This window comes from Doryrhamphus excisus, chromosome 1 (genome assembly GCF_030265055.1).
Source record: "Doryrhamphus excisus isolate RoL2022-K1 chromosome 1, RoL_Dexc_1.0, whole genome shotgun sequence".
In the NCBI taxonomy this organism is placed as follows: domain Eukaryota; kingdom Metazoa; phylum Chordata; class Actinopteri; order Syngnathiformes; family Syngnathidae; genus Doryrhamphus; species Doryrhamphus excisus.
The window spans coordinates 33,655,908-33,677,547 of NC_080466.1; the positions used below are offsets into that span (position 1 = coordinate 33,655,908).

General features: G+C 41.3%; 1 protein-coding gene across 1 annotated transcript in view; it reads left to right on the plus strand.

Annotated features, from left to right (window-relative positions):
* The window catches only part of LOC131125806 (neuropilin-1a-like), a 62,778-nt gene that overhangs the window by 18,236 nt on the left and 22,902 nt on the right, over nt 1-21,640 (plus strand). Inside the window, exons 4-6 of the mRNA XM_058067692.1 lie at nt 760-987; nt 5,905-6,075; nt 9,673-9,839. Coding sequence (XP_057923675.1) covers nt 760-987; nt 5,905-6,075; nt 9,673-9,839 — 566 coding nt within the window. The remainder of the gene's footprint in view (nt 1-759; nt 988-5,904; nt 6,076-9,672; nt 9,840-21,640) is intronic.

Here is a 21,640-nt window from a genome sequence, read left to right on the forward strand (position 1 = left end):
AAAACATTCAGCTGTTCTCAAATATCTTACTTTTTATTTTTCTACACAAAATATGATGAAAAATAAATAAACAAATCAAGGAAAAAAAATCAATCAATCAGTAATAAATAAATAAATATAATAATAATATTAAACAGCAAATAATAAAAACTTAAGAAACCACATATAGTTGGTGGGTAGACAAATTATTTTTTTCAGATTAAAATGAACAAAGCATTATTAGAGCCCTGTAGACATGACAAAACACGACTATAGTCACATTTATACTCTTTATTTACAACATATTGCGCAACTGCAGGGTCTTGAGACACATGCTAACTCGCAAACTAGAGAGCTAGCGACCTAAACGGTAGCCTTCAAGTTATTTGCTTTAAAATTAAATAGCCAAAAACGTACCACTTCCACACGGATAGGGAGGATAACTATTAACAGTTATTTAACCTTTAACATGAACATTAATCAAACGTAATCATTTTTTCTGGGTACATGATACCATACAGCATCCATATCAAACTTGCCGCACTAACATTAAACTTTCATATCAAGGTGGGGGCCTCAAACTAGTGTCCTGCGGGCCACATTTGGCCCGCGGGCCACGTGTTTGAGACCCCTGGTTTAAGTCATTAAAGAGGCTCCGCCCCAATTAGAATCCAGAGTGACAAGTGATGTGAAGACACTCTGACCTCTGCGGAAGAATGTGTTATTTCGTCAAACATGCCTCCTTGCTTTGAAAAACCCATGTGTATCTCATCCATCCAGGTCCGGAATGTTCCAGGAACTTCACAGCCCCCACGGGTGCCATCAAGACGCCGGGCTTCCCTGACAAGTACCCCAACAACCTGGACTGCACCTTTATGATCTTCGCCCCCAAGATGTCCGAGATCGTGGTGGAGTTCGACAGCTTCGACATGGAGCCAGACACCACGCCACCACCGGGGGCTCTCTGCCGATACGACTGGCTGGAGATCTGGGACGGCTTCCCTGCAGGTTCGCTCACTTGAAAATGTTTATTGTTATTGTTATGTCATAAGCTATATATATATATACATATTAGGGTGCATCAAAAAACACAATTATTGAATTTTGATATGGCTGGGCACTAAAAGTGTTCCAATATATGTAGAAACAACACATACAAAATATTTTTCCAATCCATGATTATTTAGGGGTGCCACCATACATCTGTTTTTGTGGAATAAAGTGGTGAACAGTTCAATGGTCGCCATGGAGATCTGAGGTCAGCAAAGACTGCAGCTCAAGAACTCTCATGTGATCTTTATGTTTTTGTTGGTATTTATACTCCTATTACATATTACTAGCAAATTTGTGGTTTTGTCTTTGTAATTTGAATGATTTGTAGTCATATTTATAGGTATTTAGTGCTCATTGCCTCTACTGTAGCTAACATTAGCTAGCTACAGTTTGCTAATGACAGTTAGCTAATAGCTGAGCAAGCATAACATCAAAAACAGTAATATAGAGTAGACAGTATTACTGATTATTCATATTTATTGAGTGGTACTGTAGTCCTACATAATGTGATATACACTTGTCCATTTATTATTTTAGGCACTGTTTAGTGCTCATTGCCTCTACAGTAGCTAACATTAGCTAGCTACAGCTAGCTACAGTTTGCTAATGACAATTAGCTAATAGCTGAGCAAGCCCAACATCAACAACAGTAATATAGAGTAGACAGTATTACTGATGCTTCATATTTATTGAGAGTGGTACTGTAGTCCTACATAATGTGATATACACTTGTCCATTTATTATTTTAGTCACTGTGCAGCACAACCCACCAGCTCTCCTAAGATGCTGCCCTCAACAACTAGTTCCTTTCAGACTAGCAGTCGCAGCTTGGTCTTTGGTCTGGGCCCCCTTTGATAACCCTATAGAAAATGATGCTGTATACAAATTAATTGTACTCAACATTTATTTCCAGGTCAACTTTTTGGCAATTAGACTAGAAATTGCACATTTTCCGAAATTTTACAAAAGTTTATGTGTGAGGTGGCACCCCTAAATCTCCTCAAAACTTTGCAAAAGACATTTTTATGTTCATTGGAAAAAAATGGAATGCCAGCCAAATTGATATTATGAATTTAAAAATTTCCCATTCACATTTGGTGCACCCTAATATATATATACGTATGTTATATATGTTATGTTATATGCAAGTCTAATTTGTAACAAATCTCTAACTAGAATTGTGTCTAGAAATCGAAAGAGGGCACCGCCTACATATTCACTTTAGATTGGACCCCTCATTGATCCACAAGCGATCAGGTTTCTAGGCTGCTGTCATCCTAGCGGCATATTACAGAAGATTGGGTTAAAGAACGCATCTTATTTCATCTCCAGCATGTAATTGTTAAATCAGCGACACATAGCCCCGAGGTGTTAACACTACGCTCGGATAAATCTGAAATAATCCCAGATATAATCCGTCACAGATTGCGGACCGCCTGCTCGCAGCTGCCAGTGATGAAGTATAATCCGGGAGATGAGCAGCGCTGCTAATGCGACAATGTAATACGATGCTGCTAGCTGCTAGTCACACTGAACTCACTCGTTCAAACTGTGCTGACGATGCTAATGGATAACGAAACATCTCCTTATAAGAATTGAGCTAAATCACATTGCGTCAGAGGTGACACTTGCATGGTTAATCCTTGGAATGCTCACTAAAATCAGGTCTCGCATGCAACTGGTTTCCCGGCTGCGGAGCGGTCATCAACATTCTAATGTGCTGAAAGCATAATATCCATTATATCTGCTCCTCATCCTGCTTTGAGTACACCCTGCACACACACATATGCATTAGATATGGTTCCTATAACAACAACACTAAAGATGTACACAGTCGACTAATGGTTGACTAATAGTCTACACCTCTTTCTTTGTTGTTGTTTTTTAAGAGTAGATCTAATGGTGATCCGGACAAATATATATAAATATATATATATATTCATATATACGTATATATATATAAATAGATTTCATTTGCAACTTTTTCCACCTGAAAGAAACAGGCTAAAACACTCAGATAAACAAATAAGCATGCAAGGTGTGCAACAACAGGACCTGAATGTATCAGTGACAGAAAGCAAGATGAACATTGATAATCGAATTTGACTCCTCCCAATCAAATCGTCGAATAGTCGACTATCTAAGGCACCCCCAGCTATATTCTAGGGCACTTCTCCCAATCAAATCGTCAAATAGTCGACTATTTAAGGCACCCCCAATTATATTCTAAGGACGATTTGATTGGGAGGAGTCTCCTAGAATATAGTTGGGGGTGCCTTAGATAGTCGACTATTCGACGATTTGATTGGGAGGAGTCAAGGGGTGTCTAAGGGGTACCTTAGATAGTCGACTATTCGACGATTTGATTGGGAGGAGTCAAGGGGTGTCTAAGGGGTGCCTTAGATAGTCGACTATTCGACGATTTGATTGGGAGGAGTCCCCTAGAATATTGTTGGGGGTGCCTTAGATAGTTGACTATTCAATGATTTGATTCGGAGGAGTCCCCTAAAATATAGTTGGGGGTGCCTTAGATAGTCGACTATCTAAGGCACCTCTAGAATATAGTTGGGGGTGCCTTAGATAGTCGACTATTCGACGATTTTATTGGGAGGAGTCCCCTAGAATAGAGTTGGGGGTGCCTTAGATAGTCGACTATGCGACGATTTGATTGGGAGGAGTCCCCTACAATATAGTTGGGGGTGGCTTAGATAGTCGACTATTCGAAGATTTGATTGGGTGGAGTCCCCTAGAATATCATTGAGGGTGCCTTAGATAGTCGACTATTCGACGATTTGATTGGGAGGAGTCCCCTAGAATATAGTTTGGGGTGCCTTAGATAGTCGACTATTCGACGATTTGATTGGGAGGAGTCCCCTAGAATATAGTTGGGGGTGCCTTAAATAGCCGACTATTCGACGATTTGATTGGGAGGAGTCCCCTAGAATATAGTTTGGGGTGCCTTAGATAGTCGACTATTCGACTATTTGATTGGGATGAGTCAGATTTGACTATCCATCCCAATCCAGCCATCAAATCATGACTCAAAATGTCATGTGATCAAGAGTGTACCATTCTGACTACATGAGGGGGTGCCCACAGCTGCTACCGAGCACAAATTTATACAAATAATGTCAAGTTGTTGTTTTTCAAGCCACCTTGGTGTGTGTATGTTCGTGCTAGAAATAAACTGGTGATAGCGCTGATAGAGTGATACAATCTGGTAGCAAATATGGACCACCCACATCAACTGCAGGCTACTGGGAAGTCATTTAACCGTGTAAACAACATTGCGTTATTAGATAACATTGTGTTGTTTACATCAAATTAATTGTCATACGCCCCTGGAAAAACAGCACAGTGAAACAATGAAGGACAGGAACCACGATGTATTCATGCAGACTAACTTTGTGCAAAAACAGATACCGTAGGTATGTTATGCTAGGAGTCCACTGGGCTGGCGCCAGTTGGTGCCAGTTTGCGCCAAAGATTATGTGCGGCACCACAGCGAGCCACTGCGCGGCAATCACATGATCTTTGGTGCGAACTGGCACCAACTGGCGCCAGCCCAGTGGACTCCTAGCATCATTGGCGCAACTTGGCCCGCGCCAGTCGGTGCCAGTTTGTGCCAAAGATTATGTGCTGCACCACAGCGAGCCACTATGCGCCAATCACATGATCTTTGGTGAGAACTGGCACCAACTGGCGCCAGCCCAGTGGACTCCTAGCATCATTGGCGAAACTTGGCTTGCGCCATTACATTCCAGTGGATTCCAATAGGCGGATTGTTCGCAACATTTGGTTCCACTTGGTGAACACTTTGCGCCGATTGCTTGATACAAGTGGCACGCCGAACATTTTAAACATTTTGAACTTTCTTGCCGCCAAACTCAATTTTTGCCGACATTACAGGGCCACCACGAGCCAGTTGGGAGGCAGTTTGAGCCACTGCACGCCACTAGGCGCCTTATTGGCGTCACTAGGTGCCACAGCAAATTGCACTGGCGCGAACTGGCACCAACTGACACCGGCCCAGTGGACTCTTTAGCATTAGAAGCACTATTTTCATCTGCTTCCTTTATTATGTCTGACGCGGAAGGCAAGCTTTCGTCACTGTTTGATTGCCTTTCATGGAACTCTTTCATGGAATGGCTCGTGCCATTACATTCCAGTGGATTCCAATAGGCGGATTGTTTGCAACATTTGATTCCACTTGGTGGACACTTTGCGCCGATTGCTTGATGCAAGTGGCACGCCGAAGATTTTAAACATTTTGTACTTTCTTGCCGCCAAACTCAATTACGGGCCACCACGAGCCAGTTGGGAGGTAGTTTGAGCCACTGCACGCCACTAGGCACCTTATTGGCGACACTAGGCGACACTGCAAATTGCATTGGCATGAACTGGCACCAACTATGGACTCTTAGCATTAGAAGCACTATTTTCATCTGCTTCCTTTATTATGTCTGATGCGGAAGACAAGCTTTCATCACTGTTTGATTGCCTTGTTTTCAACGATTTCATGGAACACACCATGCACACTTCCGAAATAGGAGCAAGTCATTACTGTGTCATGCACTATTATTCACTATTACTCAGCTGCCAAACATTATCCAAATATACTGGGTGTCTATGTGGCCATATTGAAATATTTGCCCCCATTCGAACACCTGGAGTGATGCAAACTGCCTTTAGCTCACATGGTCACAAGACAATCTTTATGCAGCTTAATAATAATAATTGTGAAGATTATATGCTTTATTTGTACAGGCGATTGATTAAAACCAGTATTGGTTGAAAAATGATGTAATCTTAAACCTTTTTGTCAGAGTTTCTAAATTGCACAACTTACATTTTCTGCACCTCCCTCGACAGTGGGTCCTCACATCGGTCGCTATTGTGGCCAGACGTCGCCGGGCCGCGTGATCTCCTACACGGGCATCCTGTCCATGACCATTACCACTGACAACGCCATCACCAGAGAGGGCTTCTCTGCCAATTACACCATCCGAGAAAGGAGCCTCCCCCCTGGACACATGGAGGAAGGTGAGCAGCTACGTGGCGATGAGGCACCAATCAGTTGCATTGCTTTCCGATTTTGAACTCAAAATAATAACATAATGAAGGGGCTACACATCTTTCATTTTTTTGATATTTTTTACATATTGTTACAACCAAAGCCATTTGACATTAAAGATAGAAAGTACTGTTTTGTATACTACCAGACAAAAGAAATAGATTTCAGATTATACATTATGGTGTAATGCAGGGGTCACCAACACTGTGCCCATGCGCCCACGTGGACCACTTAAGGCAACCGTGAGGCATCTTCTAAAAATAGCACAGGTCACAAATTATCATTGTTATTTTGTGCTTTAAATTTTGAATCAGAATTGCTTACATTAATGTATTTTTTTAATCATCTTATAACATCAAAAATTAAAACAAAAATATTTTATAACGAACTCTTACCTCAAGTCAAAGTTCATGTGTGTGCACGCGTCCGCGCACCGCTTTTCCGATATAGTGCAGCGGTGTTAGCTTACTCGTGCAGTTTAGCCCCCAAAAACATGGCAGAAAAGCGAAAAAGGACTTACATTTTCCACAATGATTGGGAGGAAGAATTTTTCTTTACGTATTTTGAGGAAAAATGTATGTGTCTTATTTGCGGGACGACTGTTGCAATACCAAAGCGGCACAATGTGGAGAGACACTTCAAAACTTGTCACGAAAGCTTGAATGCGAGCTACCCACCCGGCAGCGCATTAAGGACGGAAAAGGCCCGTTTGTTAAAGGCAGCTTTGGACAAACTAAGGACTTTTTTCACTAGGCAGGTGAAAAAATCACAGAAAGGTGTTCCCTCTGACTTTCAAATATGTGAGCACATAAATCAATGTTTCTTGTTAAAAAATATGTTTTTTGTTACCATTATTGTGGAAAATAATGAACATTGATATGTGAGCAGTCGCTTCACATAGTGTTACTACTACTATTCCTTTTGTTCTCATTACTAAAAAGTGATCCGTGCAGTTTTGTCATTTTGGAAGTTCACCGCAAACAGGTCATGTAGCCCTTCATACTATCCGTGCTCACAAAGTAGCCCTCGGCCTCAAAAAGGTTGGTGACCCCTGGTCTAATGCAACTTCATGTTGACTTAACCACTAAAGGTTTGCCACCGCCGGTGTTAGGTTGATGTATAAGTGAAAGTAACACATCCATCTTGTCTGCTTTGTTTGTACAACGTAAGGGATACCTGACCTTGTATGCGCCCCCCGTCCTCCCGTCCTGTGTGCTTAGAGGAACATTAGCAACACTTAAACGTCTCATTCATCTCCAACCTGACATGACGACTTACTTGTTGTTTTTCTGACGGGCTTACGGACAAGCCACAACAATTTGTCATCTCGCCCGCGGTCGCATCCGGCCGGTACACTTTCAACCCCAACCGCACTCCTTTGGAATGCTGCTATGCAGAGGTCACGACCCTGTGGTAACTTTAGGAGGGATAAATGTGACGTATTTGAGATTTAAGGCCTCACAATGAAAAATGTGCTTGTTTGCTTGTTTCTACTGCACAAATGACAAGAAAAGTGATCGTGTTAGAATGTTCAAGACAACTTACTGACACGGGGCTTTCTGGCTCATTACTCACAAAGTGTTTTCATGGAAGATTTGATGAGCAAGACATCTTTCTTCCTCATTTGCTTGTGGTTGCATCATTTCTTTGGTGAACACACACACACACACACTGACTTCCTGGCAGATGGGTGGAGTGGAGGGGTTGACTGAAGCCATTGACCCACAACAATGACCTCCACATTTGTTAATATTTAGCACTGATGTTCTTAAAGGGGCCCTACCTTATTTTCACAATATACACAGTGGTGACCAGTCCAGGGTATACCCTGCCTCTTGCCCAAAGTCAGCTGGGATAGGCTCCAGCATATTCCCATGACCCTAGTGAGGGAAAGTGGAATAGAAAATGAATGGATGCACAGCGGTACCTGAGTATTCATTCTTAAATTGTTCCCAAAAGATGAAAACCGGAACATTCTAAAAACTGAGGTCACTTTTAATGGTATCATTTTATTTGGACATGAATATATTACAATTACAATACATAGTACAATTTGAAGTCCACATGTACAAAAGTTACAAAAGTTTAAAATTCATTCATTCATTTTTTTCTGTATTTAAAAAAATAAATAAATAAAAATTCATTCATTCATTCATTCATTTTCTACCGCTTTTTCCTCACGAGGGTCGCAGGGATGCTGGAGCCTATCCCAGCTGTCTTTGGGCAAGAGGCGGGGTACACCCTGGACTGGTCGCCAGCCTATCATATTTTAAAATATTTTTTAAAATACATTTTTTCTGTATTAAAAAAAAATGTAAATAAATATTCATTCATTCATTCATTCATTTTCTACCGCTTTTTCCTCACAAGGGTCACGGGGGTGCTGGAGCCTATCCCTACTGTCTTTGGGCGAGAGGCGGGGTACACCCTGGACTGGTCGCCAGCCTATCATATTTTAAAATATTTTTTAAAATACATTTTTTCTGTATTAAAAAAAATTAATAAATATTCATTCATTCATTCATTCATTTTCTACCGCTTTTTCCTCACGAGGGTCGCGGGGGTGCTGGAGCCTATCCCTACTGTCTTTGGGCGAGAGGCGGGGTACACCCTGGACTGGTTGCCAGCCTATCGTATTTTAAAATATTTTTTAAAATAATTTTTTTTTCTGTATTTAAAAAAAATGTTTTTAATAAAAATTCATTCATTCATTCATTCATTCATTTTCTACCGCTTTTTCCTCACGAGGGTCGCGGGGGTGCTGGAGCCTATCCCAGCTGTTTTTGGGCGAGAGGCGGGGTACACCCTGGACTGGTTGCCAGCCTATCGTATTTAAAAATATTTTTTAAAATAATTTTTTTTTCTGTATTTAAAAAAAAATGTTTTTTAATAAAAATTCATTCATTCATTCATTCATTCATTCATTTTCTACCGCTTTTTCCTCACGAGGGTCACGGGGGTGCTGGAGCCTATCCCAGCTGTCTTTGGGCGAGAGGCGGGGTACACCCGGGACTGGTCGCCAGCCTATCATATTTTAAAATATTTTTAAAAAAATATATTTTTTCTGTATTTAAAAAAAAATGTTTTTAATAAAAATTCAATTTTATGAATTTGTTCCAGACACACGTCCATTCATCCATCCATCCAGCCAGCCATCTTTTATGCCGTTTATCCTCCCTAGGTCCAGGCACACATATTAAGAACAAATACATCCTGGTGAGATTAAATTCAGTATTTTCGATTAAAAAATGCAAAGTTGGCAATGTATTGAGTGTTTTTTGTTGCAACACACCATACAGTACAGGGCAAACTGACTAGTTTGGTATGTGCAATACTGAACAAAAACCGAAACAGTGTATGAAAACCAAGGCAAATTTAGGCAAGACTTTCCAACGAAAACTGGAGTGTACCAACCAAAGCCAATGTTTGTATCTGTTGAACCCTGACCAATCGCAACAGAGCAGTACCGTAGCAAAGCCGTAGTCGCACCCCAACTATGAAATGTTTAAGCCCCGGCCAAGGTCTGCACCTTTGTTGTTCTAAAATGTGCTGACTCTGTCTGCCAGACTTCTTCTGCATGGAGCCTCTGGGTATGGAGTCTGGCGAGATTTCCTCAGAGCAGATCAGCGCGTCTTCCCAGTACAACTCCAACTGGTCGCCTGAGCGCTCCCGCCTCAACTACCAGGAGAACGGATGGACGCCCTCGGACGACACAGTCCGCGAGTGGATCCAGGTCAGTGCCTCGCAGCTCCGAATGAAGGACTGATGTCTTGCCAGGCTCGTCCTAAGTTTGAACCCCATCATGCCGTAGAGGTTTTGCCCACATGCGGTGAGGACATTGTTCACTCATTTGCTTCATTTCTATGCATGTTGGAGCATGAAATTGACATGCATTTTTTATATTAAAGCTGCCGCTGAAGGTATGCTCCACCCTGTTTACTCACATGTGTCACGTCATACATTTAGTGTCTTAAACTTTTTCAATGCAGCTGACTACAGCAAGGGGGGTCCCACTGTACATTCTAAAATACAATTACTTAAAAATGGTAATGGTAATGGTAATGGTAATGGTAATGGTTTAATTTCATTTGAACATGCATCAGATTACAATTGAGTGCATCCCATAATCAGTTCACAGTTCCACATGTCCAAAAGGAGTAGGAAGAAGCAAAGCTTATTAAATCCTCCCCCTCCATCTGGTACTTTTACAATCACTAACTGTTACATTTGTTCACTTCCTGCTTTTCTAATATAATTATTATTATAATAATTATTTGTATACATTTTTAAATAATTTTTATAATTATTATTATATGTTTTTTGTATTTTTAATTTTTTTAATTTTTTTGTATTTTTTTTGTCACGTACCGAAGTACGAGGTGACCATCCAATGACATAATGGGTACCATAGTAAGTGTCAATATAGTGATATATATAGCACATCATGACTGGTTCAAGACTCTTCATCCTTGTATTGAGCAAACATCAACTGCTTGTATTGTTTCTTGAATTGGCTCATCGTTGTGCATTGTTTGAGGTCCTTACTCAATGCATTCCATAGTTTGATTCCACATACTGAAATGCCATGGCTAGCATAACGTAGTCCTAGCATAGAAGTGTTTCAAATGTACTTCTTCCCTGAGATCATATTTCTCCTCTCTTGTAGAGAAGTATTGGATGACATTTTTAGCTAATTGCTTATTTTTAGCCTTATGTATTATTTTAGCTGTTTGAAGACAAACTATATCAGCAAGTTTAAGTATTTGTGATTTTAGAAATAAGGAGTTAGTGTGTCTACTGTAGGCGCCATTATGAATTATCCTTACTGACCTTTTTTGCAGTACAATAATAACAACCACAAAAAAGATGTCATGAAAGGAGAAAGAGTTGAAATGTTGATACTAGTATCGAGAGATTTTGTCTTTTTTACTGACATCTGATATCATTAGCTCCTCTGCACCAACGGTTGTGCCAACAGATTTTTTTTAGTTCAATTGGCCTCTCGGAATAAGTCAGGTTTGAGACCTGGTCCCATTGTGCAGGACAGGAACTCATTGAGGAAGCCACACAATGGCTCCCACTTCCTTGCTGTGGGGGTGGAAGCAGGAAGTGGCCAGGAAGGCAGTGTCACCAGTGTATTAGTCGCGGCGGCTCTCTATTGTCTGTCTGGGGACTTCTCACGGCTACTGGGCCACTCGCCCCCCTGGGACATCAGCATACAATCACAAGAGGTTAAAAGGTTTATAAAGTTAGCAGGAGGTCTTCCTTCAAATGTTTTGTTGGAGTCATCGTGTGTGTTATGAACATATACATCATTTCATATTGCTGACTTGTTTGGAATTGAACTTGTGAGCGTGCCAACACGGAGTACCATGCGTGGGCTTCATTGACCTGCTGCTACGCTGAATTACAGCTTTTATGACCGACATTGTTTCAGCGAAGGCCGCATAGATCAAACGTGATCTTCATTCATTGGGTTCAAACCACAACCTCCAGCCTCCAGGTCCAGCTGGGCTCTTCTGTTCTTTGAGCGGTGCCTTGTTGGCAACTCCGGCTGAGGTCACAGCATCCCACCATCCTCAGCCCACCACTATTATTTATAACCTCCGAACCACAACCTCCCAAATTGTTGTGGGCCCTCTCAGCTGGGGGTGTTTTGTCCACGTTTGTTCAACGAAGTGAGCTACAACTTCATTTACTTAGTTCACTGACTTAGTGACTTAGTTCATCCTTCCATGCTCCACTTGCTGACAAACATATCTTTTATTCATTTCCAGACATTCATATTTGATGGACACTATTTTAAGGTTACTATTCACCATGTTGCCGAGGCGATGTGACACTTAGATCATTATCTCTCTTTGGGCTGTGGCTCTAATCCCATTTCAAGCAGGAAGACAGGAAGAGCGTTAACATACACATCAGCGTTTCCTTCCTAAACACCCCTGATTTCTCTGATGTCAAAATGCAAAGTGTGTCACTTTTTTTCATCTTTTTGATGATGCTACCTATGGGTCATTCAATAATTTTCTACCGCTTATCCTCACGAGGGTCGTGGGGAGTGCTGGAGCCTATCCCAGCTGTCTTCAGGCCAGAGGCGGGGTACACCCTGGACTGGTGGACATGAGGTGAAAAACAATACTTGAGCCTGCGACATGGGGGGGGGCGCATATGTGTGTAATGCTCAATAGTATTTCAAAAATATTTCCGCGCCTGAGAGAATATAATTGGGAACCACGGATGTAACGTGTGACACCCAGACCCGCATAGAAGCTCCAGTGTTTAGCGCCAGGAAAGGCTTTCTTCCCCTCCTGACTTTTGAGGTATTTATAGACATAGAAGTATTTGTCCTCAGGATGTCTTTGACACCATCAGGAAGACATCGGCATCTGGAGAATACATCCCAGGCCTGTGAGCGGGCCAGCATGTCAAAGTCAGACAAAAGGGAAACAAAAGATCCCCCAGACTACGTTTTTGGTCTGGCTACCTGTGGTGAACCCCCACAGCGGGCGTCCATGATTGGAAGGGATGTAAACAGCAGACAGGATACACCCACAATCAGTGGGCACAACTTCTATGTACGATCTAACAAGATCTAATACAAGAGCTCGTTCAATATTGGGTCAGGTGGTCCAGGGCAGGGATTCTCAACATGTGGGTTTGGGTCGCGGGTCTTACTCTTGTGCTATATTTTTAACGCAAACAGATCATCACTCTGAAACCAGTCGTCTCCTGTTATTAGGATGTTGAATGGCTCAGTCCTGTCTTGTTGAGCCTTATGAAGTGTCTTATTTATTATATATCAGGAGTTGATATGATATGCTGTGATATAGTACTATAGAGTGCAGTATAAATGTTATGCATCATGCTGAAAGCAGGCGGCACGGCGGTCAAGTGGTTAGCGTGCAGACCTCAATTCCACCCTCGGCCATCTCTGTGTGGAGTTTGCATGTTCTCCCCGTGCATGCGTGGGTTTTCTCCGGGTACTCCGGTTTCCTCCCACATTCCAAAAACATGCTAGGTTAATTGGCCACTCCAAATTGTCATTGTCACATTTTTAGTGACTAGCACATGTATCTTGATTTAATGTGATTTTCTAATCATTGAAGAACAAATACAAAGTTGCAGTATTTTTTGGGTTTAGCTGCTTGTCATCCTGGTTGCACATAGGATGAGTGGTTAGCATTCAGGCCACACAGCTACAAGACCCGGGTTTCATTCCCCGCTCAGGCATCTTCGTGTGGAGTTTGCATGTTCTCCCCGTGCATGCGTGGGTTTTCTCCGTGTACTCCGGTTTCCTCCCACATTCCAAAAACATGCTAGGTTAATTAGCTACTCCAAATTGTCCATAGGTATGAATGTGAGTGTGAATGGCTGTTTGTCTATATGTGCCCTGTGATTGGCTGGCTGGCCACCAGTCCAGGGTGTACCCCGCCTCTTGCCCGAAGACAGCTGGGATAGGCTCCAGCACCCCCGCGAAAAAAACGGTAGAAAATGAATGAATGAATGAATACTGAAAGCTGCTGTATGATATTTACAGTCTAGGCATACCTAATGTTGTGTCCAGAGAGGGGATGTGAAGGTGCTAAGAGGTTGTGGCATCGGATGCTGTCGAGCTTGTTAGCAGTTTAGCTGTAAAGCTGCTCCAGCCGCGCATTTTCCGCCTGCACATTGTTCATATCAGGTCGTCCAGACTGTGAAACGTCTTGTGAGAACCTCCAAGCTGAAGCTCTTTCTTTCCCTATCACCCAAGAGACAGCATCCTGTTTTGGCAGGAAGTGCCATTGTTTTTTTTTCCTCTTTCAATCCCATTTAGCCACACCGCTAGCGAGTCCCGCCCTCTTCCTGCGCTTCTTAGCATGTGTACGTGCATGGAGACGCTGCCAAGTCTTTTAACTGTTCAGAAGATGGAAGATCAATTAGCCTCAGTCACTGGGAGAATGTAGCTTTGACCTACACGCTAATGCTAATGACCACAGCAGCTGGCGCCATGAGGAAGATGTTCCTTTTTGGGCAACATCATCACCCTCACTTAGCGCCAACTTTGGGCGATTCTAAGTGCGTCAGTATAGCCCAATGATGCATTTGTGTTGGTACTCTTACACCAAAAAGGAGGCATCACAACAATCACTGAAATAATATGAAGCTAACAAAGGTGACTGTATCCAGAAAATTCATGAACGGGACTCAGACATTGTGTTTGAGTTGTGGTTCAAAAAACTGGACTGGACTCAAATGACCTAATACACTGGTACCCAAGCAGGTAATTTGCATGGGGGGTATGGGGGTCATGTAGTATGGTAATTGTTTAATCCATTCCAATTGAGTGCATCACATAATCAGTTCACAGTTCCACATGTCCAAAAGGAGTAGGAAGATGCAAAGCTTATTAAATCCTACCAAATCACTATATTGACAGTTACTATGGTACCCATTATGTCATTGTATGGTCATATCACCTCGTAATTCGGTATGAGGTGCATTATTAAAAAAAAACAACAACCTTAAACTGTATTATAGAAAGCAGGAAGTGAACAAATGTAACAGTTAGTGATTGTAAAAGTACCAGATGGAGGGGTAGGATTTGCTTCTTCCTACTCCTTTTGGACATGTGGAACTGTGAACTGATTATGGGATGCACTCAATTGTAATCTGATGCATGTTCAAATGAAATTAAACCATTACCATTACCATTACAATTGCCATTACCATTACCCCTCCATCTGGTACTTTTACAATCAGTAACTGTTACATTTGTTCACTTCCTGTGTGTTTAATCATCTGGTAATGTAATCCCCCACCCACCCACCCACCCACTAAATACTTGGTATTACCCAAGCCGCTTTCTATAACCAATGTATGTTTGCCATGGATGGTGACAGTAGAACCAAGGAAAAAATGAAAAGAGCACTAAAAGGCGGGCAGACATTAGTGTAGACATAGTGTTAGGAACATTTTTTCATTGATGGTGGATACCTAAACCTAATAATAAAAGAAAAAAATCCTGACCAAAAAGAGGTAAATACCTGTATTGTTAAGGTTTGTGATGATTTGTGACTGGAGTTGGCAAGCAAGTTGTTGGATTAAACAGCAGAGGGTGTCAGGGATGTACTGTGTGGGACCAATGCCCCAATACACAGACCAATACACTGATCAAATAACCCAATAGTCTACACGGAAGCTACATTTCTCCAGGCATTTGTACAATTTAAATGCAGCAGAGTTTTCACTGCGGTCGGAACGGTAACCATGGTGATGACATTACGCACCAGTCCTGCTGCAGCAGGGTGGCTGGGGAGCACGCAGCGGGTGACACTGACAGGAGGGGAGAGGAGAGCGACTTCATGTCGTGGATTATGACGAGATTTAGGAAATACCTGAATGTATTTCCTTTAATTCTGTTTTGACGTCACATGTCATTTTTAATATGGCAGTTACCATTTGCTGCCATTGTAGACTGTTACCTATTAACATTAAGTAAGCTTTTTTATATGTGGTTAAACATTTGTGTAGTAAGTTGTAGTCCAGTATCCTGAACATACCTTCATACATACCCGTATTGTGTGATGCATTGATTGTTGTCATGAATTGTGCATTAGACATTTGCTTTGTGTGGTCTATTGGTGTCAACAGTGATGCAACCGATTCGTCTAAACTTCTCCATTTTTTTTTTCATGGATACTTGACACAAACACAAAATCAATTGAGTGGGAGCTGCCACAGTTTGGCTCACTAGTGCTTTAACACAATAGGAATGAACTACTGTGTCATTGTGGTATAAATAGTTAAGTACACAGCTCCAACAATGCCAAGTAAATCACAGTAAAAGTATCACTGTGTGTTTATAATTCAGGCATTCCAAATTACCCTGACTCCTTAAAAAAACAAATGATTCAGTAAATAAATAAACAGGCAAAGATTTGGTAATGATAATGGTAATGGTAATGGTTTAATTTCATTGGAACATGCATCAGATTACAATTGAGTGCATCCCATAATCAGTTCCCAGTTCCACATGTCCAAAAGGAGTAGGAAGAAGCAAAGCTTATTAAATCCTACCCCTCCAACTGTTACATTTGTTCACTTCCTGCTTTCATAATATGATTTAAGTTCATTCATTCATTTTCTACCGCTTTTCCTCACGAGGGTCGCGGGGGGTGCTGGAGCCCATCCCAGCTGTCTTCGGGCGAGAGGCGCGGTACACCCTGGACTGGTGGCCAGCCAATCACTAACTGTTACATTTGTTCACTTCCTGCTTTCCATAATACAGTTTAAGTTACGCCCCCGATTTTATCCTATATTTCCCATAGGAAATCATGTAAATCCAATTTTATAGAGAATAATTATAATTTTACATGTAGGAAACAATGCAGAATAATGCTAAACGACATGGCTTTTACCTTTATTGAAGACTCTTGTTGGAAAGATGATAAGGAGTAGGAAGAAGGGGGGCAGGAGGGCGGAGGGGATCCACACCAACAACAACTTCTCCACATCTTCCATCTTTTGCATTCTTTTGCATTAGCTTCCTTCATTTTTGCTTTCTTCACCAGGATGGAACTTATGTTGGTGAAATCGTCTGGGGGCGGTCGCCATCTCTGTACTTTGTTTTGAATCCCTTCTTGAATTCCATCGTGTTTCTCGCCTTCTTGATCAAATTGCTGGCTTACTTAGCCGTCACAATCAATTGAAAAAAATGCACGGACAGTGAGTCAGCAACCCCTAGGGTGCTTTGTTTGGGACTCGATTCTGTGGAAGAAAACAATACAGGCCAATTGGGCTAGTCTGTATTATAGTCTGTATAAGTTAGTCTGTATAAGTCTGTGTAATATTGGATGAAAACCAAGACGGTGTACAAAAACCAAGAAAGAATTCTCACATTTTTGCCAAAAATGCAAATACGAAAACTGGGGGGTTCAAAACTGTTTGACTATATTTCGTTGTACAACCTAGGAAGCCATCAAAACACCTGCATCTGTCAGGTTTTCAGAATCAGAATCGCCTTTATTGTCATTGTATTGCATACAACGAAATTTGAGTGTAACTTCATGGTGCATTTTGTAGAAAGTAAAAATAAGAATAAGGAAAAAAATAAAAATAAAACAAGGAATAAGAATATAAATACAAAAGTAGCAGGTGCTGTTCAGAATAAGTGTAATTACTGTATTTTCCGGACTATAAGTTGCACTTTTTTTCATAGGTTGGCTGTTCCTGTGACTTATACTCCAGAGCGACTTATAAATATTGTATTGTAAATATATTCATTCATTCATTTTCTACCGCTTATCCTCACGAAGGTCGCGGGGGGTGCTGGAGCCTATCCCAGCTGTCTTGGGGCGAGAGGCGGGGTACACCCTGGACTGGTGGCCAGCCAATCACAGGGCACATATAGACAAACAGCCATTCACACTCACATTCATACCTATGGACAATTTGGAGTGGCCAATTAACCTAGCATGTTTTTGGAATGTGGGAGGAAACCGGAGTACCCGGAGAAAACCCACGCATGCACGGGGAGAACATGCAAACTCCACACAGAGATGGCCGAGGGTGGAATTGAACTCTGGTCTCCTAGCTGTGAGGTCTGCGCGCTAACCACTTGACCGCCGTGCCGCCGTGTAAATATATGTACAACATCAAAAACAATAACCTATACAGTAACAAAACGAGAATTGCAGTAAAAAACAATAACCTATACAGTAACAAGATGTATAGTAGAATTGCAGAAACCAAAATGTGGAATTTCAGTATTCCTTTTCTGTGTGAACTGTGTTCAGTGTTTACATTTCAATAAATATTTGTTTAAACTTGAGACCTGGAATATTTGTTATTATGGTCATTTTTTCATGTAAATTGCGGGATCAAAAGCAGTATCGGCCACAGATATCGGCCCAAGCAAAATTGGCCATCGGCTAAGGGTGATGGAAAAAAATCGGTATCAGCATCGGCCCCAAAAAAAACATATCGGTCGATCCCTACTCCGGAGTGACTTATAGTCCAGAAAATAAAATATATGTACATCAAAAATAATAACCTATACAGTAACAAGATGTAGTAGAATTGCAGTAACCAAAATGTGGAATTTCAGTAAACAAAATGTAGTACTGCACATATTGTACCTGAGTTTCACTTGAATGAATGAATCCTATTGCACATAAGTCCAGTATTGCACGTTTGAAGCTTATTGTACATAACAGTGAGGTGTGTGTTTTAGTAGTACAAAAATAAGTACTGTTCATTTATGATTGTTCATTGCAGTGATGGCTTTGGGAAAGAAGCTGTCCCTGAGTCTGTTTGTCCGGGTTTTGTGTGACCTGCACCGCCTGCCTGAGGGTAGCCGGTCAAACAGGTGGTTGCCGGGGTGGGATGCATCCTTGATGATGCTGGCAGCTTTGTTGAGGTGGCGAGGCGATGTCCTCCAAGGCGGGCAGAGAGCAGCCAGTGATCTTCTGATCACCCTGCGTACCATGCTTTGATGCAGTACGCCAGGATGCTCTCCATGGTAGCTCTGTAGAACATCACCAGCAGCTTCTCCTCCAGGTTGTTCCTCCTGAGCACCCTCTTCGCTGCCACTGTGGTGTTGGCTGTCCAAGAGAGGTCAGTGTAGAGCTGCATGCCCAGGAATCTGATGGAGATTTTAGTTAGCAATGTCCCAATACAGTTTTTTTTTAAACCTATTCCGATATCGCAGCCTTGAATATTATTGGATATCAATCAGATAACAGCATGAATACATTCTTTACGTCTCTGAAAACATGTCTGAGCAACATTTTTCTTCCTCCCGTTTCTATTGTATAAGGACGACAAACTAATTACACACAAAAAAACAAAAATACTCCAATGCGGTACTTCCATAAAGTCATGGGATGGATGAGTTTCACCTGAAGCGTAAACACTGTTGGAGAAAATAGAGTATAGAGCGATAAGACCGACGTGAGTGTGTGTTCCCGACCCTGTGAAATATTTCTCATTTTAGATAAGTTGTAGCATTTTACACATGCACACATATATTTAATACGTTCTGCTATCGCTGGCACTCTTTGATGATAAGTATCTCTTTAATAGGGTTTTCCATCTCCAGCGTATCTGTCAGCCTTCTAAGATCACATTTTCATTCCATGTGGTTTAAAAGAAGAAAAAAAAAAACGATTTAGCCTGGAGTCGTTGTAAACCCAGTCATTTCTCTTTGCCAGGGATTTATTTGAAGAGGGAAAACTTGTTTGAATTCTGCCATTTTTGTCAGTAAAGTGCATGAAATAAGTTTTTGAGGATCGTGTCTCTCATTATCATGAAGTGGAAATATGGAAATAAGACACCGGAAGAAGGAAATCTTGCTGTTAAATGCGTGAATCCATTTCAGCAGCACAAGGCAAAGGATTTTAATCTTTCATGGGTTGGCTGTTCCTGCGACTTATACTCCAGAGCGACTTATAAATGAAAAAAGTGTTTATGTTACATAAACACTGGACACCTTTTGTGTTCATGTTTATTTTTGGTGTAGCTGAATAGCTTATAGTCCAGAAAATACGGTAATTTTTGGTAATGGTAATGGTTTAATTTCATTTGAACATGCATCAGATTCCAATTGAGTGCATCCCATAATCAGTTCCCAGTTCCACATGTCCAAAAGGAGTAGGAAGAAGCAAAGCTTATTAAATCTTACCCCTCCATCTGGTACTTTTACAATCACCAACTGTTACATTTGTTCACTTCCTGCCTTTCTGATATACCGTATTTTCCGGACTATAAGTCGCACTATAAGTCGCACTTTAAATCACACTTTAAGTCGCACTATAAATGAAAAAAGTGTTTATGTTCCATAAACACTGGACACCTTTTGTGTTCATGTTTATTTTTGGTGTAGCTGAATAACCATTGTGTTAGCATATCTTACACCTATTCAGCCTGTTCTCTATTCTTTTATTGTTACAACCTGCCTTCCAAGCGGACGTAATGTCTGTTTTGGTCAAGTAGTTAAAATAAATTACCCGCAAAAAATGCGACTCATACTCCAGTGCGACTTATGTATGTTTTTTTCTGCCTATGCATTTTTGGCCTTGTGCGACTTATACTCCAGAGTGACTTATAGTCCAGAAAATACAATATATGTATGTACATAAAAACAATAATCTATACAGTAACAAGAAATTTGAGTGCAACTCCATGGTGCATTTTGTAGAAAGTAAAAATAAGAATAAGGAAAAGGATGAAAATTTAACAAGGAATAAGAATCTAAATATAAAATTGGCAGGTGCTGTTGAAAATAAGTGTAAATATATGTATCAGAAACAATAACCTATACAGTAACAAGATGTAGTAGAATTGCAGTAACCAAAATGTGGAATTTCAGTAAAGTGTCAGACCTCACAGCTTGGAGACAGGGTTCAATCCCACCCTCGGCCATCTCTGTGTGGAGTTTGTATGTTCTCCCCATGCATGCGTGGGTTTTCTCCGGGTACTCCGGTTTCCTCCCACATTCCAAAAACATGCTAGGTTAATTGGCCACTCCAAATTGTCCATAGGTATGAATGTGAGTATGAATGGTTGTTTGTCTATATGTGCCCTGTGATTGGCTGGCCACCAGTCCAGGGTGTACCCCGCCTCTTGCCCAAAGACAGCTGGGATAGGCTCCAGCACCCCTGCGACCCTTGTGAGGAAAAAGTGGTAGAAAATGAATGAATTAATGAATGAATGTGTTGTAAGTGTTGCATGCTAGGTTAATTGGCGACTCCAAATTGTCCATAGGTATGAATGTGAGTGGAATGTCAAATAATTGGCTAAAATTGTGAATTGTGCATGATTTCAAAGATGATAACTGGAAATATTTACAAACTGCGAACAAACTGAGCTGGCCAGCTTGTTGCTGTGTGAAGCAGGAGATCAGCACTGGCACACCTACATGATTATCAGCAGAAAAACCAGTAGCAATATGAACCGATATTTCATTTTGATGCCAATATCGGCCTATAATATCGGCCTATCTATGAGGAACGTCCAGAAAATGCCACAATATTTTGTTTTGCGGCTTTTTGCAGTGCATTTGCTGTTTGTTATTCTGCTCTTTTTTATCAGGTTAGGAAAGTGAACAACAAAAGAGTGCGATGAGGATGTTTCAGTGTCTCACACACACACACACAAAAAAACACTTGATGAGTGATGTGTTATGTAGTTGTTAAAATAAATGGTCTTTTTTTTTTTTACTCACAACCTAATAAAGTATCCTGTCGGTGTAACACAAGCTCTTAGTTTGCAACTTGGCCTGCACACAAAATTCATACACAACAACACACACACACATCCCAGAGGTCACGCACTAGTCATTAGTGATGCGTGCAGACAGCCGTTAAATTGCTGGAGAGTTGGTTCCCACACATGCACATACAGTGGAAGTGTTGTGATGTCACACACATTCCTCGTGTGCGTGTGTAAGTGTGTGTGACATTGACACACACACACACACACACATGTTATAAGGGTCTTTCAGGAAAACATTCAGTATGAATACACATAGAATGTCAACAGTGTAATGAGCTG